At 51.8% G+C, this 27079-nt stretch overlaps 1 protein-coding gene across 3 annotated transcripts in view; it reads left to right on the top strand.

Annotated features, from left to right (window-relative positions):
* ARHGEF18 (Rho/Rac guanine nucleotide exchange factor 18) overlaps window positions 1–24298 on the top strand; it is a 70581-nt gene extending 46283 nt beyond the window's left edge. For 2 of the 3 annotated variants that reach the window (XM_053585862.1, XM_053585860.1), the window contains 18 exons: window positions 22–134; window positions 248–388; window positions 1288–1538; window positions 2225–2347; window positions 5494–5611; window positions 6417–6665; window positions 8528–8604; window positions 12108–12286; window positions 13022–13113; window positions 16704–16886; window positions 18073–18210; window positions 18502–18632; window positions 18966–19019; window positions 19138–19185; window positions 19286–19744; window positions 20407–20713; window positions 21532–21657; window positions 21853–24224. In XM_053585862.1, coding sequence (XP_053441837.1) covers window positions 22–134; window positions 248–388; window positions 1288–1538; window positions 2225–2347; window positions 5494–5611; window positions 6417–6665; window positions 8528–8604; window positions 12108–12286; window positions 13022–13113; window positions 16704–16886; window positions 18073–18210; window positions 18502–18632; window positions 18966–19019; window positions 19138–19185; window positions 19286–19744; window positions 20407–20713; window positions 21532–21657; window positions 21853–22019 — 2956 coding nt within the window. In that variant the 3' untranslated portion in view covers window positions 22020–24224. Of the gene's footprint in view, window positions 1–21; window positions 135–247; window positions 389–1287; window positions 1539–2224; window positions 2348–5493; window positions 5612–6416; window positions 6666–8527; window positions 8605–12107; window positions 12287–13021; window positions 13114–16703; window positions 16887–18072; window positions 18211–18501; window positions 18633–18965; window positions 19020–19137; window positions 19186–19285; window positions 19745–20406; window positions 20714–21531; window positions 21658–21852; window positions 24225–24249 lie in introns of those variants that run through there. The other variant, XM_053585861.1, reaches the window with a different exon arrangement.
* The last annotated feature ends 2781 nt before the right edge of the window (window positions 24299–27079 follow it).

Here is a 27079-nt window from a genome sequence, read left to right as displayed (position 1 = left end):
GTCTTTATTATCTTCATTTAGACCAATCTCAGGAGAGATGGATGAAGCCGATTCGGTGTTTTTAAAATTTAAGCAGGCAGCTGATGACTCTCTTTCACTCACATCTTCAAACACTGAGTCCATTTTTGTAGAAGGTATGGTCATGTAATTCTCTCACCCTTGCCACATGGTCCGGTCCATCCTGGGGTTTGATGTCTGTGTGTCCATGGGTGGGGTGGCCAGCAGCAGCCCTTCCTTCTTCCCTCAGAACCCTGTGCTGCCTCCCTGAGGAATGAGATTGAATCTGACAGCCACGAGTTCGAGGCTGAGTCTTGGAGCCTTGCTGTGGACTTGGCCTACGCCAAGAAACAAAAAAGGGAGGTGGTGAAAAGACAGGATGTCCTTTATGGTAAGAAGTCCCAAGCCTTATGCCCCCTGCCAGCTCTCCACTTACTTATTTTCTTTCTTCGTTTACTTTTTTTTTTTAATTCCACCTAGGAATGTGGGTTCCCTGGCCAACCTCTCCTGAGACCACTTGCCCCTTTGCACCTGACTCCCCCCTGTGTAGTCCTGCCCCTCCCCACCCAGGGAAGAGGTGCTCAGGGAGGACTCTGTTAGAACACATACTGCAGACGATCTAGCCAAATACCCAGGTCTTAGTCTACTTGGGCTGCTGTCACATAATACCAGGTGCCTTATAAACAATACAGGTTTACTGCTCACATTCTGGAGGCTAGGAAATCCAAGATCAGGGTGCTGGCCAATCCCGCATCCAGAGATAGCAACTTTTCCTGGCTTATAGATGGCACTGATCCCATCATAAAGACTACCTTCAAGGCTTGGTCACCTTCCAAAGGCCCTACCTCCTAATGCCATCACCTTAGGGGTTAGGATTTCAATATATAAATCTGGGGGACACACAATCCAGTTCAGTGCTGTCTAGCTAGAGACACACACAAACGTGTGAGGTTTGCATCCCTAAAAGTGATATTCCTCAGAACAATCTTGCTTAAAACAGCCTTGAAACGTCTTCAGTTGATTTCAGGCAGGAAACCCTCCTGTGGTGTTGAGGTCTCAGGGCCCTCTCCTTCCCTTGGTCCCTTAGGCTGAGACCCCTGCAGCACTGGGCTGTGGGGAATGGGAAGACTGAACACTCTGGGTAGTAAGAAAGGCCCCAAGGACAAGAACTTGGGTGGAGAACTTTCAGAAACCAGCCCTCCCAGCACATGAAGGGCAGGCAGCACCCACGAGTGCTCAGCAGGGCCTCAGAGCTGGCACGGATAAATGCCACCGACTGTGTCCCTGCAGAGCTGATGCAGACAGAGGTTCACCACGTGCGCACGCTCAAGATCATGCTGAAGGTGTACTCCAGAGCCCTGCAGGAGGAGCTGCCGGGCAGCTGTGATTCCCTTAGCCGCCTCTGCGTCTGTGCCAATGACCTGCTGGACATGCACATCCGCTTTCTCTCTCTGCTCAAGGAGCGCCGCCACCAGTCCCTGGAGGAGGGCAGCGACCAGAATTACATCATCCAAAGAATCGGAGACCTCTTGGTGCAGCAGGTGGGTGTGCCCATGTCCATCCTGCCCACCACTGTTCCTGGTTTGTTGAGTGCCTGCTTCCCTGGAAGACACACAAGTCTAGCCCCTTATACCTGAGGTTCGTGTTCTGGAAGCACAGGGGCCTAAACAGCAAGCCTTCCTGTCTGAACACTGGCGTTGTGCTCTGTACTCTCATTAGCTGGGCTGGTTTTGATTTTTTGGTGCTTCTTATGTTTTTGACTATTGGGAGCGTGCCAGTGGGCCAGAGCTGTCCAGGAAGCAGCACTGACTACAGATGTTCATTCCAACCCAAGTTTGACACAGGGGAACTGTTCCTCTCGTCTGACCTGACTGCTGGTTCCAAGCCTCCTGTGTCAACTAATTAGAATTAATTAGGAGAATTCCCACTTTGCTTTTTCACATTTCTAAATTCTTTAGCTTAATGTTGTCTTTTCTGGATCTCAGGAGCTCTACAGCACCTGTGATACGGCAAAGCCCTTAATCAGCAGATTTTCTCATTCAGCCTTCATTGCACTTCTGCAATTACAGAACTAAAGCATTTCCTCTTCTGAGGACATATTAGAAAGTGAACACTGCAAGTAAATTCAAGGTTCACTTTCACAAAGCCGGACAAGTTAGGTAAAAATGTTCCTTGGCAGTGTTCATGGTTATCATTGTTGTGACATTTCTTTTCTCTTTCCTGTTAGTTTTCAGGTGAAAATGGAGAGAGAATGAAAGAAAAATATGGAATATTTTGCAGCAGCCACAAGGAGGCTGTCAGTCAGTATAAGTTGCTGTTGCAAAGCAAGAAATTTCAAAACTTGATCAAGGTAAAAAAAATTTCTTTAATTAAAAACTTATCATCTGGGGCGGCACGTGTGGCTCAGTCGGTAAGGCGCTGGCCCCATATACCAAGGGTGGTGGGTTCAAACCCGGCCCCGGCCAAACTGCAACCAAAAAATAGCCGGGTGTTGTGGCAGGCACCTGTAGTCCCAGCTACTCGGGAGGCTGAGGCAAGAGAATCGCTTAAGCCCAGGAGTTGGAGGTTGCTGTGAGCTGTGTGAGGCCACAGCACTCTACCGAGGGCCATAAAGTGAGACTCTGTCTCTACAAAAAAAAAACTTATCATCTGGCTTGGCGCCTGTGGCTTAAGCAGCTAAGGCACCAGCCACATACACCTGAGCCGGCGGGTTCGAATCCAGCCTGGGCCTGCCAAACAACGACGGCTGCAACCAAAAAATAGCCTGGTGTTGTGGCAGGCGCCTGTAGTCCCAGCTACTTGGGAGGCGGATGCAGGAGAATTGCTTGAGCCCAGGAGTTGGAGATTGCTATGAGCTGTGATGCCATGGCACTCTACCCGGGGTGACAGCTTGAGGCTCTGTCTCAAAAAGAAAAAAACTTAACCTACCATCTTTGCTGTAGATTCTTTCCACAGAACTATATAGAGTCTTGGGATTTAGGGATTATTTCCAAATCACCTGTTAGAAAACAGTTCAAAGTTTTGTTTTGTTTTTTAACCACAACCCCATTCAGAACACACCAATGAAATGTTTGGGGTTTTTTGTTGTTATTTGTTTTGTTTTTTTGAGATAGTGTCTCACTTTGTTGCCCTCGGTAGAGCGCTGTGGCATCATAGCTCACACCAATCAGCCTCCCAAGTAGCTGAGACTACAGGTGCCCTCCCAAACACCCGGCTATTTTTAGAAACAAGGTCTCACTCTGGCTTAGGCTGATCTCAAACCTGTGAGCTCAGGCAGTCCACCTACCTCGGCTTCCCAGAGTGCTAGGATTACAAGACATGAGCCACCACACCCGGCCTCACATCAGTGAACTTTTACATGGAATCCAAGGTGTAAAACAAACAAGGGCAGGTGTGGAGGCTCACACATTGAATTCTAACACCTTGGGAGGCTGAGGCAGGAGGATCACTTGAGGCCAAGAGAGAGTTGGAGACCGGCCTGAGCAACATAGTGAGACCTCATCTCTACAAGAAATTTTAAAAACTAGCCAGGCGTGGTGGCACATGCCCATAGTCCCAGCTAAGCTCAGGAGGCTGAGGCAGGAGGATCACTTGAGCCCAGGAGTTTGAGACTGCAGTGAGCTATGATGACACCACTGTACTCTAGCCTGGGAAACAGAGCAGGATTCTATCTCTAACTACATAAATACATAACTACACACAAATCAAACCAAATCTTTCTGCGTTCTCCATCACACAGTGTGGCCCCTGAGGTGCCCCTGCAGGCCCCCAGTGCAGGACCTGGCAAGCACCACATCTCAAAACTGTGACACACAGATCATTTGAAGGGGTTGCCATGCCCTGCAAACCAGCCTTCCAGAGGGCTGTGGAGGTTCTAGCTGTCATCAGGAGTGTTACTCCAAGCTTTTGTCCCCTCCTTGGCCCCGTTTTCTCCCCTTCCCACCTCCCAGACATGCAGAATGATCATGAGAGTGGGCAGGTGCCCAAAGCCCAGCTGGAGGCCTGAGTCAAGCAAGACTCCACCTCCCACCTGCTGGAAACCATATGGGGATTAAGGCTGCCCAGCCAGTCAGCATTCACCTCTTTGGAGGCCAGAGTGCGCCTAATTCCAGAACAGCTCCATCACCTGTGGCCTGTTCAGGGCTTTGTCCTGAAGTGACATTCAACAACTGATGGTCTCAGGAATGATGTGCACTTAAATTCTGTTCTATCATCGTCATGGTAGATAGACATGAAAGGGAAAGAATCACTGGGGGGGTGGCGCCTGTGGCTCAGTCGGTAGGGCGCCGGCCCCATATACCGAGGGTGGCGAGTTCAAACCCAGCCCCGGCCAAACTGCAACCAAAAAATAGCCGGGCGTTGTGGCGGGCGCCTGTAGTTCCAGCTACTCGGGAGGCTGAGACAAGAGAATCGCTTAAGCCCAGGAGTTTGAGGTTGCTGTGAGCTGTGTGAGGCCACGGCACTCTACTGAGGGCCATAAAGTGAGACTCTATCTCTACAAAAAAAAAGAAAGAAAGAATCACTTGGGGCTGCAGTTCATCCACTAACAAGCAGTGGACTTAGAAAGGCCCACCTAATGGCCTGAGCCAGAAAAACCTAGAAGTGAGTGGGGGGTGGAGGAGAAGTACTCCAGTGAGGCCTTGGTCCACAGACTGACGTCCCCCAGTGACAGGCCCTTTCTAAGAGGGCCTCTTAGAAAGTGGCTCTTTCCAATGGCTGGCATACCTAAAATGGATCCAGGAGCAGCAGGGGCAAACCCAGAGAATGTGTGGAATGCTCTCGGGCCCTACCGGGAAATGACTTCAAGTGGCCACCACTCTGGTTCTCAGCCTCAGAAGGCTCCTGGGAGGGCGGCGCCTGTGACTCAAGAAGTAGGGTGCTGGCCCCTTATACCTGGAAGTGGTGGATTCAAACCTGACCCTGGCTAAAAAAAAAAAACCTGGAAAAAAATTTTTAAAAAAGGCTTCTGGGAGCCAGTTTAGCAGTCATAGCCCCTCCGCCCACTGCCCATCTCGTTCTGGAGGGCTCCCTCGGTCGTGAGTCAGGGTCAGGGTCTTGGCGTGCATATGCACGTGCACACCCCGCCTGCAGGCGGCTTGACAGATGGGTGATCTCCGTTGGTTTCATTTTTTTTTTAACAGATTGTTCACATCAACTGTATTTATTTGTATTTGTTGATTTGTTTGTGAAGTTGGAATCTTCTTCTGTTGCCCAGGCTAGTCTCTAGCTCCTCCCAGCATCCTTCCAGTTCTCTGGGATTGCAGGTGTACATCGTCACACCTGGCTCCTTCCTTAGGAGGCTCACAGGGGCCCTCACTCACACACAAGGTGAGGCTGCCTTTACTTCTGTGGCCTTTCTGTATACAGCAGGTGATCAGGTATGTGTCCCGCCAAAGCAGAATAGGAAAAGTCCTGGTGAGCCAGAAAAGGAAGGAGCCCCATTCTTGGCAGGAGCTGAGATGTTAATGTGGTGAGGTCTGATTTTCCATTTCCTAGAAAATTGGCAACTCCTCCATTGTGAGGCGGCTGGGCATGCAGGAGTGTATTCTTCTGGTCACTCAGCGCATAACTAAGTACCCAGTTCTGGTGGAGCGCATCATTCAGAACACGGAAGGTAGGCTCGTGCTCTCCACTGCCGGGTGGCAGGGCTCGTCCACCCTCTCCCTGTGCCAGTAGCAGATTGGTTAATTCCCCTTAGAGGCTACTCTGCTGGGCACTGGTCTCTGATGTGAGAAGGACGGGGTAGCTAGCGCCAAGAAGGTGGAGCCAGGTCTCGTATGACTCCCGTATCACGTAGCTCTAACCAGGCTGGACCATCACAGGTCTTCTCTGTGGTATGGCTGAATGATGGAGAGAGTGCCCTTGTCAAGGTCACTCCTGGTGATCTGGACAAACCTAGAGGTGACCTCTGTGTCACAGGGCCCTGGCTGAGAGAGGGCTGTCCCTAGAACTGTGGCAGGCAGAGAAGGGCACAGAGCCCCGCTGGGAGTTCTCAGGGACCAAGCAGTGCTGCCCACATCTCCCATGTTCCTGCCACAAAAGCCACATCCTTAGAGTGGGAAGAGCCAGCTCTTAGTCATGACAGGCGGTGGTGGGGGTCTTTTATGAAGGGCTGAGGTACACAGGGGAGTTTGTTTGCCAAGCAGTAGCCAGCAGAGCCAGGCAGGGCAGTATTGTCACTCTAGTTGCACCTTAGCCTCCATGTCAGACAGAAGCTCTACAAGGCTATTTCACTTACCTTGGAGACCTATTGACACATCTTAGGAGGTCGTAGCTGAGAAGTGGTTGTAGAAGTCCTCTGAGCAGTAGCTTTCAGGAGCATACCTTACAGACCCTGACTGCTTGTGTGTAGTGCACCCACTTCTCTTGTGTTCGTGGACTTGAACAAAGAAAGGTGCTGACTCTGCTGTATGTGGCAGCCAGCACCGAGGACTACGAAGACCTAACCCAGGCCCTAAACCTCATCAAAGACATCATCTCACAAGTAGACACCAAGGTCAGCGAATATGAGAAGGGCCAACGCCTCAGGGAGATTGCAGGGAAGATGGACCTGAAATCCTCCAGCAAACTCAAGAATGGGCTCACCTTCCGCAAGAATGACATGCTTCAGCGGCAACTGTACCTGGAGGGCACACTGTGCTGGAAAGCCACATCAGGGCGCTTGAAAGGTAAAGCCCTGCCCCTGGATCAGTGGGCACTGTCGTGGAGCGGTGGGAGCCATTTAGGGTTGGAGGCATGATCTTGTGAGTGGTGGTACCAACTTAGGTTAGTGGGTGCCATCTTGGACTGGTGAGTGCCACATTGGATGAGTGGAACTGTCTTAAAAGTGATGGCATCATCTTGATCAATGGTCATTGTCTTAGAATAGGGCACCATCTTGGATCAGAGGTGCCATGTTGGACGTGTGGCTACATCCTTAGCACCATCTCGGAGTGGTGGATGTCATCCCATCCTGAATGAGTGGGCACTTTCTTGGAGTGGTGGGCACCATCATGGACCAGTGGTGCCATCTTGGACGGGTGGGCTCCATGTTGGACGGTTAGTACCGTCTCAGAGTGGTGGATGCCATCCTGAATGAGTGGACACTATCTGGGGATGGTGGGCATCTTCTTGGACCAGTGGTGCCATCTTGGATTAGTGTATGCCAACTGACATAGAGCCACTGCATCCTGGCTTCTTCATGGCTGAAGGGAGGTTATATGCAAAGTCGGGATGTGCACAGGCAGCAGGAGTGTAGCAAAACGAGGTGGTCATATCAGCACCTCTTCCTCTTATCTTAGAAATGGTGCAGTGTAGACCAGGAGGACACACTGGAAATGACATTGCCTTCTGAACAGAAACACGAGGCATTGGCATCATGACACCCCAGGTCTGGCAGAGGTCCCTGGGTTCCAGACACGCTCAGCTACAATGCAGATGCAGTCACATTCTGCCTGCCATGGGCCCAACTGCCAGAGCGCCCCGTGTGGGTAGGAAGTGCCACCGGGACTGCTGAGCAGTGTCCCCCATGTATCCCACTCACTCTGCCAGGTATGCTCCAGGCTCTGCTTTTAAAATCAACATCACAGTTCCAGATGAGAGAGCATTCAGGACTCATCCCTGAGTTTCCTGTCCATCTTCTAAGCCTCTAGAACATCCCAGCCTATCCACTGGCATCAGCATCTTTAAGGCTCTTGAGGGGCCCTTCGGGTGGGGAATGACAGCGTGTGCTCATCTGTCATCTCAGCAGAGCTGTGCTTTACGGGGAGGGCTCTGTGCCTTCTGCCTGCCAGGCACCATGCTGGGTGGTAAGGAGACACCAGACCAGGCGAAAGCTGGCTCCTGTCCCCCTGGGGCTTCACTCAGTGGGGCAGAAAGAGATAAACAAGTAAAATAAACAAAAAAGTAGAGCCAGGAACAGTGATAGGTACCTCTAATCTCAGCTACACAAGAGGCCGAGGTGGGAGTGTGGCTCGAGCCTAGGAATTCAAGGCCAGCCTGGGCAATATAGTGAAATACCCCAGCCACCATCTCTAAACACATTAAAAAATAAAAAACAGAAGTACAACACATGCTTTTAAAAAAGCCAGCAGGAGGCAGCACCTTGTGGCTCAAAGAGTAGGATGCCGGCCCCATATGCCAGAGGTGGCAGGTTCAAACCCAGCCCTGGCCATAAACTGAAAAAAATAAATAAATAAATAAATACAAATAAAATAAATAAATAAATAAAAGCCAGCAGGCTACAGTGCAAGAAAACTAGACGGAGAAAGTATATCTGATTTAGATTGGGGTGGAGGGGGGGGGTCTCAGAAGCAGCTTCCCTGAAAGGTGATTCACATGTTCCTGTCAAAACTCAGTTCAGGATGCGCACCTACATGCAGAAGCCTTTACTCTGCGAGACCTGGGGCCCCAGGAGGCTGAGACCAGCCCTCGCTGGTGGGAAGGGATGAGGTAGAAGCACGAGCATGCCCACCCCTTTCTGGGGCCCTCAGCAAGACCCTGCAGCCACGTGGCCTCTAAGACATGTGTTCCCTCTGTGCTGTCTCCCCAGATGTCCTTGCTGTCCTGCTGACAGATGTGCTTTTGCTGCTACAAGAAAAGGATCAGAAGTACATCTTTGCTTCCGTGGTATGTGTCTTATCTCTTCACGCAAAGGGTTCTGATGGCTGGGACTTTGCGGGGGATGCTCTGAAGCCACTCATAAAGGTAGCAGCTGAAGGAGTGCATCAAAGGCACACCTATGGGTTAGCCTATGCATCCCAGGCCCCGCAGAAGGCACCAGACAGGCAGGAACAGAGTTTTACAGGAATGAGGACTCTGCCTCACTGCCTGATGGGAGCTTCAGTTCCCATCCTCACAGGCTCTCCAGCCTCAGTTTCTGTCTTGAGTCTTCTTGATTATTCCTCTGACAGCACTCACAGGTACTCACAGACCACAGAATCTGGGCCAGGAAAACTCCTCCCTTCTTCCCAGGAACTCACTGGCTCCACCTTTGAGAGCCTGAACTCAGGCTGCCACTGTTCAGTGGACCATAGTCAAACTGACCCCAAAGACTCTGGGCTCAGAGCAGCATTGTCGTGGGAGCCAAGCCCAGCCAGGCATCCATGGCCATATATACCTGGCCCTGCTTCCGCAGGGATTGGCTTCCTACCCTGCTGGCCTGTGGCAACCCATAGGTTCTTCAGCATCTAACAACACTGACAGAATCCTCTGCAGGGAGAGGGCCAGGCCTCCCCTCTTTGGGGACCAGCCGCAGAACAGATAAAGGAACCTGTTTGCTTCTATACTGCTTGGAGAGGAAGGCAGCCTTTATGCCCTGATAGAGAATCCCACCTTTCCCAGAGGTTCGAAGTGGCTTCTCAAGACATTTCCCAGCCCCCTTCCCCATTCCTCCTACCCTATGCCTCCGAAAACTGGGCAAGCTGTTTGGTCAAACAGTTGCCCAGCCCAAACTCAGCTCAGTTCCCCTGTGCTGGAGAGACCTGTACACCCCACTAACATTGTCCAAGCACCTTGCCTAGGGACTTTCTCCTGCCACATCCTATGGTTACCCCAAACAGGACACTGTATCCCAAGAGAATGTGGATGCACTCATGGGCAAGACATAAAATAGCACGTCTTAAACCCCACAAAAACATGGGGACACATGGCCCACACTCACCTGCACGTAGCTTTGTTTCAGCAGCTTGCATCTGTTCAGAAAAGCACAAAAGGGCGGTGCCTGTGGCTCAGCTGGTAGGGCACTGGCCCCATATACCGAGGGTGGCAGGTTCGAACCCAGCCCCAGCCAAACTGCAACAAAAAAATAGCCGGTCGTTGTGGCAGGCACCTACAGTCCCAGCTACTCAGGAGGCTGAGACAGGAGAATCACCTAAGCCCAGGAGTTGGAGGTTGCTGTGAGCTGTGACGCCATGGCACTCTACCAAAGGCAATAAAGTAAGACTCTCTCCAAAAAAAAGGCGCAAAAGAGAAAATGTCATCTCGTTTCCTGACACCAACACACCAACTTGTCTCAGAATGTCTGTTCAACAAATTTTTATGACATAAGTATATTGCACAGGCCAGGAAATAAATCATTTCGACTTTGCACACCATTCAGACTCTGTCATAATCCTCTACAGCCACTGTGTCGCAGAAGTACCTTGGAGAGTACACACTTGGGTGGGCATGGCTGTGTGCCAGGAAAGCTTTGTTTCTAAGTTGGGGCAGCAGGCAGATTTGGTCCATGGGTGATACAATTTGCTGGCCCCTCCAGTAATTGTATATGTCATTTTGTTTTTTGTTTTGAGACACAGTCTAGTCGCCCTGGCTAGAGTGCTGTGGTGTCATAACAACCTCACACTCTTGACCTCAAGTGATCCTTCTGCCTCAGCCTCCCAAGTAGCTGGGACTACAAGCACCCACCACAACACCCGGCTAATTTTTCTATTTTTAGTAGAGACTGGGGCTCACTTTGCTTAGGCTGGTCTTCAGCTCCTGAGCTCCAGTGATCCACCTGACTCAGCATATTAGAGTGCTAGGATTATAAATGTGGGCCACCACACCCAGCGTGTATATGTATATTTTAAAATACGGTATTTATACTGTTTGTAGTTCTCTGTGACATGGGTTTTTGTTCCCTTGCAGTGTATTTTGAACCTTCTCTGTCTCAGTACATCTGCTATATTTCATGTAACAAATGGCTTCCAGTTCCATCCGTGTAGCTGCAAATGACGATCTCATTCTTTCATATGTGTGGATAGAATTTATTGTGTATGCACACCCCCCACGTTCTCTTCATCGATTCATTTAGTAATGGGTACCTAGGCTGATCACATGTTTTAGCTCTTGCAAATAGTGCTGCAGGGGACAAGGGCGTGCAGGCATCTCTTTGATACTTTGATTTTCTTTGTTTTGGATAAATACCAAGGAGTGGAATTGCTGGATCATATGGTAGTTCTCCTTTGGTGTTTAGTTTTGGGTTGTTTTTTTTTTTCTTTTGTGAGACAGTCTTGCTCTGTCACCCAGGCTGGAGTGCAGTGGCATTATCATAGCTGACAGCAACCTCCACCTCCTGGGTTCAAGTGATCCACCTTTACCTCCTAGAGTGCTGAGATCACAGGCATGAGCCACCACACCCAGGCACCTCAGGAGAAGTTTAGGGAGAGGACTTCCAGGCTCAAGAAGGGATATATAAGGAGAGCTCCACTTTATTTTACTTTAGAAGAATAATTTACTATAGGGGGAGGAAAAACAGTGTCACACCAAAGGTGGTGGTCACAGGGATCTGAAATGGGAAAACAAATCAGAAATGTTGAAGGCTGTGCCTTCCTGTAGTGATCTGGGCAGAGCCAGTATGTTCTTTCCACCAGTGCATAAGTCTGCTTGGGCTGCCATAACAAGTACCGTACAGGGTGCCTTAGCAGCAGAAATATATTGCCTCAGTTCTGGAGCCTGGAAGTCCAGGATCAAGGTGTCGGCAGGGCTGGCTGCTTCTGAGGCCTCTCTCCTTGGCATGCAGATAGCTGCCTTCTCCCTGCCTCCTCACCTGGTTGTCTGTTCCTCTGTGCATGGGTGTGTTCTCTCCTTGCTTTTTCTCATAAAGACCCCAGTCCCATTGGATTACATGCTTATTTAAAAAAAAAAAAAGTTGAAAGCATTTTAAATGGACATATTGAAAGGATATTAAGATATCTTTGCGGCTCGGTGCCTGTAGCTCAGCAGCTAGGGCTCCAGCCACATGCACCGGAGCTGGTGGGTTCAAACCCAACTGGGTCTGCCAAACAATAATGACAATTACAACAAAAAAATAGCTGGGCGTTGTCACAGGTGCCTGTAGTCCCTAGGCTACTTGGGAGGCTGAGGCAAGAGAATCACTTAAGCCCAAGAGTTTGAGGTTGCTATGAGCTGCGATGCCACGGCACTCTACCCAGGGTGACATAATGAGACTCTGTCTCAAAAAAAAGATATCTTTGCAATGGTTATCTTTTCTTTCTCCAGATGGCAAAATACTTCTGCTTTGGATCATTTGAACAGAAACGGGGCACATGACTTCCCCTTAGTCCCAGACTGAGAATCCAATCCCTGCCACCGTGTGGACACAGTAGGGTAAAAAGTGACACACACACCCCCACCTCATTCTATCCCTGCAGGACTCGAAGCCTCCTGTTATCTCTTTACAAAAGCTCATTGTGAGGGAGGTGGCCAATGAAGAGAAAGCAATGTTTCTGATCAGCGCCTCCCTGCAAGGGCCCGAGATGTACGAGATCTACACGAGCTCCAAAGAGGATAGGAACACATGGATGGCGCACATTCGAAGGGCTGTAGAGAGGTGAGAGGGGCCCAGCAGTTCCCTGGGTATGTTCCCTTTGCTCAGTACTCCAGCCTTGGCTTTGAGGTTTGGCCCATTGGCTGTGACCTCGAACTCCCTCATCCCAGCTTAGAACAGATGACGCCATCCAGGCTCCAACCTATTGGATGCTAGAAAGGCCCAGATGTCTCCAGCCAGGGGCTGCAGGGCCAGGCAGCTCTAACCTGGACCTTTCTGCATGTGTGTGCCACTGAACCTGACATGATGCACTGTCTACCCATCCTAGCCTGGGGCCAGACCTGTTGGAACAGGTTGTGGCATCTTCTTCCTTCTTAGGCCAAACACCCCTCAGGGCCCAGCCCTGGCTGACCTTCCCTTTCCCCCTTCATGCCAGGGGGCTTCCTGCTGCCTTAGCGTGCTCTGAGCTCCTTTGGTGCTTAGTGGCTTCAGTCGTGTGCAACTTGAGTCCTGCCCCCATACCTGGCAGGTCCCAGTGACCAAGCTGTCCTCTGGAATCCTTCAGGTCACAGGCAGTGGCATAACACCTCTGCCTGGTTTTGTCCTGATACTTTGAAGCCAATGAATGCCCCGCCTCTTTTTGCATTCTCCCTCCTCCTCTTCCTGCACCATTAACAGGCACAATCCCTCACAAAACCAGAGATGGCCTTTCCAGCTGGTTTCTGCAGAATCAGCATCCATTTTGGGGGCCAGCCCACCCAGGAGGCACTGTTGTCCACCTGTCCCCTCCCCCCACAGTTGTCCCAACAAGGAGGAAGGGCCCTTCAGCGAGGCCGATGAGGAAAGGAAGGTGATTGAATACCGCGCGATGAGGCTCAGGGACTTCCAAGGTAAGGGGAGTCAGTGTTGCAGGTGCATCCCTGGTGCACTGAGCACTCCTTGGGCACCAGGCCCTGGGTCCTCCATTGGGACAGGAGGGAATCACCACCCCAGTTACATGGCGTTTTCCTATAGACTATCCCACTTCCCACAGCTCTGTGGAGCATTTAGAATGAGGCGGAATCACAAGGTGGTAATCTGCCAGAGGCCAAGCAGCCCCTCTGGGGGTGTGGGAAATGGAAAGAGTAGATCTCAGGAGCCCCAACCCCCTTCCAGACCCTCCTGTTCAGCCGCACACTGCCATGGCCCTCCTCATTCAGGCAGGAACTTGATGTGCATGTCTCTCTCAGGTCATACATGAAGGAGCCCCACAGGGATGCTATAGTATCAGGGGGCCCCCACAGCCTCCTTCCAGGGCTAGTCACACCTGCACCAGCCTGGCTTTGTAAGCAGGGCCTCTCAGAGCACCAGCTTCCTCCTTCCTGATTGTTTGACCACTTTATTGCCGTGTAATTCAAATGCCACACTTTTCACCCATTTCTAGTGTTTGGTGTATTCTTAATTATTCAGCCATCACCATATCAATTTAGAACATTCCATCACCCCAAAAAGAATACCTGTGCCCATTACCAGTCACTCCCAAGCCCCAGACAACCAGGAATCTATTCCTATCTCTGTTGATCTGTCTGTTCCAAACATTTCATATAGGTGGAGTCACACACTGTGTGTCCTTCTGTGTCTGGCTTGTCTCACAGAGCACAGTGTTTTCAGGGTCCATCCACGTTGCAGCCTGTGTCAGAGCCTCCTTCCTTTCCCTGGCTGAGTGATACTCCAGTGCGTGGATGGACTAAGCTGTGCTGATGAGTGATACTCCAGTGCATGGATGGACTAAGCTGTGCTGATGAGTGATACTCCAGTGCATGGATGGACTAAGCTGTGCTGATGAGTGATATTCCAGTGCGTGGATGGACTAAGCTGTGCTGATGAGTGATACTCCAGTGTGTGGATGGACTAAGCCAGGCATCCTCAAACTTTTTTTTTTTTTTTTTTTTGTAGAGACCGAGTCTCACTGTACTGCCCTCGGTAGAGTGCCATGGCGTCACACGGCTCACAGCAACCTCTAACTCTTGGGCTTACGCGATTCTCTTGCCTCAGCCTCCCGAGCAGCTGGGACTACAGGCGCCCGCCACAACGCCCGGCTATTTTTGGTTGCAGTTTGGCCGGGGCTGGGTTTGAACCCGCCACCCTCGGCATATGGGGCCGGCGCCCTACTCACTGAGCCACAGGCACCGCCCGCATCCTCAAACTTTTTAAACAGGGGGCCAATTCACTGTCCCTCAGACCGTTGGAGGGCCGGACTATAGTTTAAGAAAAAAAACTATGAACAAATTCCTATGCACACTGCACATATTTTAAAGTAAAAAAACGGGAACAAATACAATTCACAAAGCTTCATGTGGCCCACAGGCCACAGTTTGAGGATGCCTGGACTAAGCTGTGCTGATGAGTGATATTCCAGTGCTTGGATGGACTAAGCTGTGCTGATGAGTCATATTTCTGTGCGTGGATGGACAATGCTGTGCTGAAGAGTGATATCCCAGTGCGTGGATGGACTGTGCTGTGCTGATGAGTGATAGTCCAGTGCGTGGATGGAATAAGCTGTGCTGATGACTGATATCCCGGTACTTGGATGGACTGTGCTGTGCTGATGAGTGATACTCCCATGCAGACTTGGACTAAGCTGTGCTGATGCACTCTCCTCACTGTTGTTAGCTTTATTGTTTGAACAGTCCCTGGCACCTTGGGGTCTGCAGGTTCCCATCTTCCTTCTGACTATGTTCTTTATTTTTAAATTGGATAGTATTTAAACAGTGAGCACATAAATTTAGTAATACATATTTTATTCCTTTTCATGGGGAGAGACAGTTTGGCATAAGCCAAAATTTGTGTTTACTTTTAGCAAGTTTAAGTTAGAAGATATTAATAAAAATGTCCGTAAGAAAAAGAGAGAAAGAATTCCCTTGAGCCCAGGAAACATGATCCCATTATCTCATTATTTCTGCTTGCTTATGCTGGCTGGTCCCTGAAGTACACACCTAGCACACATGCCAACAAGGCTCTCTGTGAACTTAAAGATAATTTCTTTACCTATCAAGATAGCTGTTCTCTTCTCATATCCTTATCAAAAGCCAAGTCATCCTATATTAGGGATACTCATAGGGAAGTAGGAATAAGATATTACTGGAAGAACTACCCAGTCATGGTAACCAGTGTCCGTAGTCCCAGGTACTCTGGAGGCTTAGCCAAGATGAACTCTTGAGCCCAAGAGATTGAGGTTACTGTTACAGTGCTTTAAAAAAATCAATATATATACATATATATGTATACATATAATATAAAATATATATATTATAAATGTAAATAATATATAAAATAATAATTAAATAATATATAAAAATTGTTACTGGAAGGAAGAGACAGAATTATTTTTGGCAGATGACTGATTTTTTTGCCTGCAAAATTCAGTAGAATCAACTGAAAAACTGTTGCAACTGGTAAGAGAGCTGAATGATTCAGCTAAGTATGATGCATATATACCAGTGAGAAGGGCTATTAAAATCAGTCCCTTTCAAGGCTTTTAACAAAACGTTTAAAAGCCAGGGACTTGTAAGAGAAGTGGAGAAAATCTTAACCCACAGGCCTGAAGGGAGACTTCTGAGATTAGAAAACTTAGGTGTTTGGGTTTTTTGAAACTTTGGATTCTCACTCTGTCTCCCTAGGTAGAGGGCAGTGGCATTGTCATAGCTCACAGTAACCTCAAAGTCCTGGGCTCAAGAGATCCTCTTGCAGCTTGGCGCCTGTGCTCAAGCGGCTAAGGTGCCAGCCACATACACCTGTGCTGGTGGGTTCGAATCCAGCCCAGGCCCGCCAAACAACAATGACAGCTGCAACCAAAAAATAGCCGGGCGTTGTGATGGGCGCCTGTAGTCCAGCTACTTGGGAGGCTGAGGCAGGAGAATCGCTTGAGCCCAGGAGTTGGAGGTTGCTGTGAGCCATAATGCCACCGCACTCTACCCAGGGTGACAGCTTGAGGCTCTGTCTCAAAAAAAAAAAAAAAAGAGAGAGATCTTCTTGCCCCAGCCTCCATAGTAGCTGGGACTACAGGCACCCACCACAATGCCCAGCTAATTTTTTCTATTTTTAGTAAAAACGGATCTCACTCCTATCAGGCAAGTCTCAAACTTGTGAGCTCCAAGAATCTACCTTTCTCGGCGTCACAGAGTACTGGGATTACAGTGTACCTGTCCTGAAAACCCAGACTTCTAAGGCTCTCTGTTGGTCCCACACCAAGAAATTGGTGTAAAATATTCACCCACATCCCACTATGTTTGATTTTTCTAACTGGGGGAAGCTATCAGAGTGCAGGGCCGTGCTGTCCCCCACCTCTCAGGAATGTGGGATGGAAGGAGCAGCCTGTCTCAGGACTGGGTCAGTGGGGATCCCCATCATCATAGCCTTATGCTGGCCCCTGGGCAGACAGTCCCAGGGAATATCAACCAGGCTGACCATACCACCCCTTCCCCCCACTGCTACTCTGCAGAGCGGTTGAGCCTGAAAGACCAGCTGATCATGCAGAGCCTCGCAGAAAAGCGACAGATCTACCTGGAGATGGCTGAGATGAGCGGACTGGAAGACGTTGCCCAGGCTCGCACCCTCTTCCATGGAGCAGACCCTGCTGAGACCCTGCAGGGGGAGCTGATTTTCAAGTCAGCCATGAGTGAGAGTAAGTGGGCCACCTCACCCTCACCCCCACACTGCACACAGCTGAGTGTGGCTGACAGGCCCCCCTGGCTGAGACAGGCTTCTATTTGATGGGGCCTGGGAGCAGTGCTTACCCCCACTGGCATCTAGCAGCAGAAGGTCCTTAGATGCAATCCAGTGCAAGCCCCTCATTACAACCATAAAGCGTGTTCTGTTCCTCCAAGCAGACATTCCCCAGTGCCCACTCTGGGCAGGGCACCAGGCTGGGCTATGGGCATCTGAAGTTGACCTTGACTGGTTCTCCCGAAAAACTATATGCATGCACCCTTAGCGGGCTCTTTCTTAGGTTCCCAAGAACCACATGTCTTACAGGCGTCCTCAAACTTTTTAAACAGGGGGCCAATCACTGTCCCTGAGACCGTTGGAGGGCCAGACTATAGTTATAAAAAAAAAAAAAACTATGAACAAATTCCTATGCACACTGCACATATCTTAATTTGAAGTAAAAAAACAAAACGGGAACAAATACAATCAAACCGCCTCATGTGGCCCACGGGCCGCAGTTTGAGGACCCCTGATAGCAGAAGGAAGTTTCTGTGCACCTGCAGCCCCAGGAGGGCATGATTAGCAAGTGGACTGCATCTCCACACACAGTCCCAACACCGCACCAGGCCCTGGGCTGGCACTCAGTCTCCTCTTTAAACAGCAGGGAAGATGGACAAAACACACCCTCTACCCTCCAGAGCTTTCCTGCTCAATAAGAGATCAAGGACCATAAGCAGTCAGTCTTGCTCCCTCCAGCTCCACTGACATCCTTGTAACTAGCTCCAGTATCCATTGTTCTTAGTGTCCTAAGGACACTTTTGTATCCTTCACCTCAATCTGAAGTGTTTTTGTCCCCACCTCTTTGGCTGCAGCCTGTTGGTCCCAGAGGAGCTTTGTGTGGACAGCCCTTCCCTCCAAGGCCACTCTCCCATATGGGCATCCTTACAAAGCAGTGGCCACCAAGTGTTACCTCCTGGCTACAGGCAGGGCCACCTCTGGCTTACAGCACCCCTGGCCCCTTACACCTCTGCCGTGTCCTGGTTATGAGGAAGTACACAGAAGCAACAGGCTGAAATCCCCATCGACCTGCTGGCCTCCACCCCCTCATGCCCGAGCATGCCTCCGCAGAGTGACTCGCTCCTCCCATCTCCTTCCTTTCACAGTGGAGGGCATTCAGAGCCTCATCTGCAGGGAGCTGAGCTGTGCCGTCAGTCAGGCAGAGGATGGAGGCAGTTCTGTGGGCCTGCCCAGGAGGGCCGAGACCTTTGGAGGCTATGACAGCACCAATAGCCCCAGCAAGAGTAAGTAGTGCCACCCTGCCCACCCCCGTTCCACCCACACCCCGCAGCCCCTCTGAGGCTGTGCAGCTTCTGGAAAGGCTCCAGGGTCTTCCATGTGTTGTCAGTTGTGTTCTGACAGCAGCACCCAGACCACCCCACTCCTCTCTGGCTGGTCTCCTTGCTGCAAATACCACCTTGGGCACAGGAAAGATTTCCTACCTGGGCATGGACTGGGGGCAGACAAGAAGGTTCCAACCCCTCCCTCCCCATGGGACTTGCAGCATCCTCACATTCTCGGCTTGGGGTTCTCAGATGGCAGTTTTAAGAAGAAAGTCTGCAGCACTGACCCCAGGCCCCGAGACTGGCAAGGCCCCACAAACAGCCTGGACCCAAAGTTTGGTGACAGCGATACCTCTGGGGGCTCTGAGCAATCACCACAGGTGGTAGGTGACTTCCTTGGGATATTCCTTCCTCAGTAAAGAGTCATTTACAGTCAACATAATTAACACTAACAGGCCAGCAGTGTCTGCGGGGCTGTGGGGCTTCATATCAAGCCCACTCTGGTGGGCCTGCAGCAATCAGCCCACACCCCTCATTTTCCAGATACCCAGATTGGCAGTAGTTAAACGGCCAGCAGGGCCTGTCACCCCAGTCAGGCCCAGCCCTGGTCCTTTCCATCACCCATGCCAAGGGTGTGTTTTGTCAATAACAAGCGGGGCCAGGTGTCCTTAAGTGGGTCCTTTGCCAAACTCTGATTTGAGGCTGCCCTCTTCTAGGTGGAAGCACCCGGCATGGAGTGTGGTCGTCTGCTCACTGTCCTGGAATCGGAGGTAGGTGCAGGCTGTCCCTGCCCTGGGGGGGGGGGGGGGGGGTGGTGGTGGCACGTACAGGTCAGCGGCCTAGTTCCCGAGCCAGAGCCAGCACCAGCCACTCCCTCTCTGCCTGCAGCTGGTCCAGCGGCTCCAAATACTGTACCAGTTGCTCCTGAGCCTGCAGGTATGGGGCGTGGTGGGGGCGGGGCCATCACGATGCCCCTTCCTGGTTGGCTGTGGGCGGGGGCGTGGCGCTAAGTGGCTCCGCCCTGGCCGTCCCCTAGGCTGTCGTAGTGCGACAGAACAGCTATGTGGAGACGCTCCGGGAGCGTGAGAAGCAGTTCCGGCTGCAGTCGACGCGCGGGAACCTGCTGCTGGAGCAGGAGCGACAGCGCAATTTCGAGAAGCTGCGCGAGGAGCAGGCAGGTGTGGAGAAGCTGCAGAGCCAGCTGCGGCAGGAGCAGCAGCGCTGGGAGCGCGAGCGCCAGCGGCAGTGTCAGGAGCTGGAGCACGCAGCCACACAGCTGCAGGAGCGCGAGGACGAAGCACGGCGGCTGCAGGAGCGGCTGGCGCAGGAGCGCTGTGAGCTGGAGGGCCAGCGCCAGGCCTACCAGCATGACCTGGAGCGGTTGCGTGAGGCCCAGCGCGCTGTGGAGCGAGAACGCGAGCGCCAGGAGCTGCTGCGCCGCCTCAAGAAGCAAAACACAGCGCCAGGGTCGCTGCCGCCTGATGCACTGGTCGAGGTGAGTCCACGCCTGGGGGGCCCGCTTGGCATGTGCATTTGAGTGAGTGCCCGCCTATGGTGGTGCATGGGTTTAAGAGAGAGCTCCACTGATAGCACCTGCTGTAAAGCAGAACGTTTTTTTAGAGCAGGTTAAACACCAGCATGCTGTTGCACTTAATAAGTGTTGGAAACTTCTTCGTAACAACACCATGAGCCAGGAGAGGTGCCTCACACCTGTAATCTAAACACTTTGGGTAGATCAGGGCAGTAGGAGCACTTGAACCTAGGAGTTTGAGAACAGCTTGGGCAACGCACAAGGTTCCATCTCTAAAAGTTAGGCATGTTGGCACTCATCTGTAGTCCCAGCTACTCCAGAGGCTGAGGCAGGAGGACTGCTTACACTGCAGCCATGGGACAGAGCAAGATGCTATTTATCAAAATGAAAAAAGCCAACCATGGATGTGAGCATGAGTGAGAGTGAGGGTCCTAAGTATAACTGTATGTACATGTGACTGGCAGCTCCTTGAGGCTGACCCTAGCTCTGTCCAGCACAGGCCCTTCTCTCCTAGCTGAGGAAGGGGGAAGTTGCTGGGTCTGGCTGTGCATGTGCTTTGAGGGGCTCTTGAGAAGGTACCTACTAGGAACTGTGGCATTGGGATGTGTCTGCTGTCACCCATTCAGGCCCAACCCACAAGCCATCCTCCTAGCTTCAATGGGGACGGGCTGGAGGGATCACGAGTGAACAAGTTGCTGCCTGGCATTGGGCCTGAGTACACAGAGCGCCCTGAGGTGGCTCGCCGAGACAGTGTACCAGCTGAGGGCCGGCCAGCCAAGAGTGATGTGCCCATCCAGCTGCTCAGTGCCACCAACCAGATCCAGAAGCAGGCAGCCGTGCAGCAGCAGATTCCCACCAAGCTGGCTGCTTTCACCAAGGGCAGCAAGGACAAGGGCAGCAAGAACAGGGGTTCCCAGCGCTGGGAGAGCTCAGGTGAGCCGGTCCCAGATCCTACTCAGGCTCCCTCATCCTTGGACAGAGAGGTCCCGCCACGGGCAACTGGGGAGCCAACAAAAATGGGACAACAGTGCCCATTCCTCTGGAGGGGGCACCCAGAGGAAAACTGGATGGCATGACTGTGGCATCATGGCCAAGGTTGACCTCCAGGAACAAAACTGAAATGACCAACCTATGTTCTTTTCCTACACTGGTCCTCAAACAGCTGGAGGGGGACGAGAATCCTCAAAAAGGGTCTTGAGTGAGAAGTTAGAGCCCTGGTTGCTTAGCACTAGCATAGCCTGGGCCTGGGACAGGTGCATGGGGCTCTCCTAGCATCCTTGTTCCACGGAGAGGGACACGAAAGCCCAGAAAGACCCAGTCCCTTGTCCCAGCAAGTGCCCTCCCCCATGGAGTGAGTCTGGGGCTTAGGTGTGTGAAGCATGCCCTACCTCCTGGATGACAACCAGGGATATCCTGGAACATTCCCCAGGAAGCTGGGCTTTCCTTTCTCTCATCCAGAAATCAAGTTATTCTAGGGCTAGTGGTTCTCAACCTGTGGGTCATGACCCCTTTTTAACAATGAAAATACATTGCAGCATTAGGAAGGCTGAGAACCACTACTGTAGCTCTCCATTGCCAAGGGCAGGGTCCATGGATGTGTGGCTTAGTGTCAGAGCAGGGTCCAATTGGGTGCTGCCTTTGGGAAGTGTCGGATAGGGGTTGGCCCAGAGGCCCCTCTGATGCTACCCTGGGAAAGTGGGGGCAAGAGCAGTCTAGTGCCTGCAGTAAAGCCCACACCCTCTCTCTCACAGCATCCTTTGATCTAAAGCAGCAGCTGCTGCTCAACAAATTCATGGGGAAGGATGAGAGTGCCTCACGGAGCCGCCGGTCACTGAGCCCCATCCTGCCTAGCAGCCACGGCCCTGCGCCCCTTGCAGGTGAGCCCCACATCTCCCAGGTGAACCCGACATGCACCCCAGGTGAGCCTTATCCCCCCAGATAAGCCCCATGTACCCCCAGGTGAATCCCACGCCCCCCAGGTCATCCCTATCCTCACCTCTATCCCTATAGCTGAGCAGGGCCATGCACAATACTAGTGGCTACTCACAGCCCCGGCCCCTTCTCTGTTCCAGACCCCTGCTCCCCAGCCCCAAGTCCGGCCCCAGTGGACAGCGCCCCTGACTGCTTCTCCCTCAACGCTGGGACCACATCTTTCCTGCCGGTGCCCCCATCCCCCTCACCAGCCACTCCACTCACTGCCAAGGAGGAAACCAGCAAGGAAGACGTCATCTTCTTCTAAAAAGGCTGGGGCTTGAGGTGCATACCCTCCTAGCCCTGCCTACCCTCTGCTCTCTGGGGACCCCCATAGGGTCACCATGCTGCCCAGCTGTCCCCCTCCCCTTCCTAAGCAAACCACTGACAGCTGCCTGGCTGGAGCTGCCTGTTGGTGCTTTGGGTCTCACAGCTCTTTCTGTAGGATTAGCAGTGGTACCTGGGTCATTTTCTAAATCTTTTTTTTTTTTTCCCAAAAAGGAAAGTTTTTAATCGAAGGTTGAACCAGAGACAAACCAAGGAGCTGTTCTAAATTGTAGCACCCCCATTTGGGCAGATCAACCTCAAGCCATTTTCCCAAGGCAGTCAGGAATGGTGATGCTGGTTCTGCAAGGGGCTAAAGGATGGGACAGACCTCCATCTAGGAAGGAGCTGCTGGCCCCAGCCAGGCTCCTCGGCCATCTAGTAGATGCTAGAACAGGCAGTCAGAGCACCAGGGGGCTGGTGTTGTCACCTGTTGTCTGTGTCCAGTGTTGGGCAGGATCCACTTCCACAGCAGAGACCCATGCAGGTTCACAATGACCCTCGGGGCTACGGGATGATCCAGGCACGGGGTGGACAACCAGCTCTGAGGCAGAGATAGCCATAGGACAAGACCAGGTGGGTCTTGAGGGCACAGGTGGGTTATTTGGGTCCAGAAGTTCATCTAGAAAGGGACTGACCTAGAGTCCTTTTAACTTGGCAGAGCTTTCTTTTTTTTTTCGAGACAGAGTCCCACTTTGTCACCTTCTGTGGAATGCTGTAGCGTCATAGCTCACAGCAACCTCAAACTCTTGGGCTCAAGCAATTCTCTTGCCTCAGCCTCCCAAGTATCTGGGACTATAGGCTCCTGCCACGATGCCTGGCTATTTTTAGAGGCAGGGTCTTGCTCTGGCTCAGGCTGGTCTCCAACCTGTGAGCTCAGGCAATCCACCCAACTCGGCCTCCCAAGTGCTAGGACTACAGGCGTGAGCCATTGCACCCAGCCAACTTGGGTTAACCCCAAGTTGTTAACCCCAAGCTGTTAACCCCATTTGCCCTGCCACCCTTTATCCAGGGCCAGCACAAGCCCTGGGTGGAGGGTCCTCAGCCCCCCTGGAAAGAGCTAGTGCTTCTTGGGTGAGCTGATGTTCGCCTGCATGGTGGATAAACACGACACGTCCCAGGCTTGGGGAGGAAACACCTAGAGGTGCTTGCAGTGAGTGGACAAATGGTCACCTTACAAGGCCCTCACCTACTGTGAGCTGTTGCAATGCATGATCCATTTCCCTAGAGGAGTAGGGCGGGCATTGGGGATGGTGTCTAGTGTCCATCGTCCTCCCAGATGGCATGTGGGCCCCAGCTAGAGCCCTTCCCAAGTCCTGCACTCTGGGCAGTACTCAGCCTTCTCCCAGTGCACGGGTAGAGCACCCCATGAGGCCTAACACAGTGGCTGGAATATTCCCATTACTTGGAGACAGGCAGGTACTGGAGAGAGGACCTCCTTGAGAAATGCTCACCTCATAGCTAAGGTGCCTGCTTGGTGCCACAGGCTTGGGAGGGGGCAGGGCAGAGGCAGGCTCTGACCAGGAACAGGGGGCCCTTAGCCAGTCTGTCACAGGGTACCAAGAACAACAGCTCCCAGCGTCACCTGAGCATACCAAGTGGCACCTGACCTCTCAGAGAACCTTGACCTCCAAGCCTGGCCCTTTGCCATCAGCAGCAATCAAGCCTGAGACCTAGGTGTCCCCATCCCTGTCAGATCTCAACTGTGCCATGCTGATAATCAGTGTTTAGTACTTTTATACTGAGAAGCACTTTAGAAGAGCTGACTTTACATTTCTGTTCTGTCGTGAAGAGGACATTCCTGGCCACCCTCTTAGACACCATGATTCCTTGGATGAGGAGAATTCAATTAATCTCTGCTCGGCCATGAGGCAGAGGGGTTTCTCACGTGTGCTGCGCAGTAGGGCAGTGTTGTCAGTCCTTCTTTCACTGGAACCCTCAGCCACTCCTGGGTGGAGCCCAATTTTAAAGCCGCTAACGGTTGAGCATATGTTCCTATATTTGTGGGTTCTGTACACGTCCTCGTCATTTGTGTCCACCTGCTAATTGTTTTTATGATTACATTTCCTCACTGCAGGATATTTCAGAACCACCTTAGAACTTAAGATCCGATTTTAGCAATAAAGTGTCTAAGATGAGCTCTGACTGACAGGGATGTTCTTTGGCATTTTTAGGAACAGCTCCTGCCCAAATGGCACAGGAGTGGCAGGTTCTGGGTTCCGGTGGGGGCTCCTCACGGTGATAGGTAAGTGGTCCATCAGGCTGTCTGCAGCAACAGCACCTGTGCCCACCATGGTAGGAGCAGCTGACAGCTCTCCTGACAGCTGTTGTCATCATTTGCCACACATGTGGTTCCCATACCTTATGTCCTGCTTAATGCATTGCCTGAGCTCATGGGTTTGAGACCAGCCTGAGCCAGAGTGAGACCCCATCTAAAAATAGCTGGGCATTGTGGACACCTGTAGTCCCAACTACTTGGGAGGCTGAGGCAAGAGAATCGCTTGAGACCTAGAGTTTAAGGTTGCTGTGATCTGTGACGCAATAGCATTCTACCCAGGGCAACAAAGTGAGACCCTGTCAAAAAAAACACACACATGGCTCAGCGCCTGAGGCTCAGTGAATAGGGCGCCAGCCACATACACTGAGTCTGGCAGGTTAGAGCCCAGCCCAGGCCTGCTAAACAATGACAACTCCATCCAAAAAATAGCCGGGCATTGTGGCGGGCGCCTGTAGTCCCACCTCCTCAGGAGGCTGAGGCAAAAGAATGTCTTAAGCCCAAGAGTTTGAGTTGCTGTAAGCTGTGATGTCACAGACTCTACAGAGGGCGACATAGTGAGACTCTTGTATTGGAATAAAACACACACACGCACCTGACACGCTCTGTGGTGGCGTGTGGTGGACCAGGTTGCAGGCTTGCCCTGGGAGGTGGGGAGGGGGGGCATTGGAAGGTAACACCCCACACAAGCTGCTGTGGGCTCCCTTTTTAACTTGCATCAGAAAGCACACTGGGTAACTCACGCCCCAATCAAGATGTGGGACATTTTCTATCCCATGCCAGGGTTTTCCCTCCTGCTGTTCTCCCCACTCCCAGCAGCACCTCCTGACCCTAGTCTCTCTAGCTTGGCATTGATTGCTCAGTAGGTGGACTTCTGTGCCTGGTGGTATTCATTCAGCATGGTGTCGTTTGGATTCCTTGTGTTTTTGTTTTTTGAGACAGTCTCACTTTCCCCCTGTAGAGTGTCATGGCTCTTCCCTCAGCTTCCTGAGTAGCTAGGTGGGACTACAGGCACCCGCCACAATGCCTGGCTATTTTTTTTTTTTTTTTTTTTAGAAACAGTCTCACTCTTGCTCAGGCTGGTCTCAAACCATGAGCTCAAGCGATGCACCCGCCTCGGCCTCCCAGGTGCACCTCAGGATTACAAGTGTGAGCTGCCAGGCCCAGCCAGGATTCCCGTGTTGATGCATGTCTGCCACTGAGCTCCGCTCTATCCCTAAGCAGCTGCAAGGACAAGCCATAGCCCCCATCCACTGCAAGGTGTACCCTTTCTCCTGAGAGTGGACATTAGAATCCTCTTATTCTCTCCCTAACTCTCTAACCTGACTAAACACAGACGATGTCCAAGCTGTGTTGGGGTCAGAAGTCAGAGCCCCATGGGTAGCTGATGGAAGCAGAGACTTCGAGCGGGGAAGCAGTGCACACGCTGACACATGATATGGTGCCAGCCGGATCCATGGCCTGGGGTTAAGTCCTGGCCACAGGAGATGCCAGGATGCAGGAGAGGGCAGGCAGGGGCTATAGAAATGGATACATACAGAAAGGGAAGTGGTGACATACTGAGGAAACCAGGCCTGCAGGGACACCAACCTGTAGGGGGAGCATTGAGCTGCCCCCTTCCCTGGTCTGGACCTACCCCCATCCCAGCAATCCCCTGACCTCTACTCAGCTAACACACCAATCTCCCCAGTTTTCCCTGCATGCCCCTAAGGGCCCAAAGGGAACCCCAAAACAGGTTGTTCTGCAAGAGGGCCCATGGTCTTAAGGGAGCTGCAAAGGGATCTGTTCTCAGCTCCCAAATTGTCAAGAACCCACTGGACCAAAAGAGGCAAATCTATAGACACAGATGAGTGGTTACTGAGCCTAGGGGATCTGGGGTGGGAGAAGTAACAGCTAAAGGTTGCAATTTCTTTAGGGGGTGATAAAAACATTCTAAAATTGAGTGTGATGGCTGTATGACTGAATATACTAAAACCACTCAATTACATATTTTAAATGGGTAAGTTATACAGTGCGTATTTCAATAAAACTTTGAAGACAACCACAAAGGGCCACTGGGCCAGCTCAAGAGAGCTGGGAGACAGGTCTCCCTTTCTGGAAGCGTCTGTCTGGCACACCTGCTCTGTGCCCGGACCCCAGCCCCCACGATCAGTGTTGGTATCACGTGAGACACAAGGATATACATATTGCCCACAGTGCTGGGTCTGCTGGGCCAGCCACTGTCCAGTGATGTCCACCCCAGGCCACAGAGGCATGGCCTCAAATGCCATTCTCAGCCATCAGATTAAAAAGCAACTGTGTCCCATCTTACTACACTCACAGTAAGGTGGGAGCCTCATGAGTCTTCAGAGACGTCAGCCCCAGCTTGAAGCCCATTAAATCCTCACAGTGGCCCTGGGTCTGAAGCACATACAGGCACCCCCTCAGGTGGCCTTGCAGTAGGTGGTACATCTGGGCCATATTTCCAGGTCTTTGGGGCGTGAAGAACAGCCCCTGATGGTTGAAAGCCACTCAGGAGCAGTAGGCAGTGCTTGTTCTAAGTCAGAGAGGACCCTCCAGGCCAAGGGTGTTCCAGAAGGCGGGCTAGGGAAGTGTGGTTTCTGACTGTGGCCTGGTCCACCCACGTGAGGGAGCCAGTGGCCCAGACCTGCAGCCCCCAGTGTGTAATCCCTCACACCTGAGCCTGGCACCAGCACCACAGTTTGTGACTGATTCTCATTCCAGCTTTC

This window comes from Nycticebus coucang, chromosome 3 (assembly GCF_027406575.1).
Source record: "Nycticebus coucang isolate mNycCou1 chromosome 3, mNycCou1.pri, whole genome shotgun sequence".
In the NCBI taxonomy this organism is placed as follows: Eukaryota; Metazoa; Chordata; class Mammalia; order Primates; family Lorisidae; genus Nycticebus; species Nycticebus coucang.
This window is presented reverse-complemented; position numbering and strand designations above follow the sequence as displayed.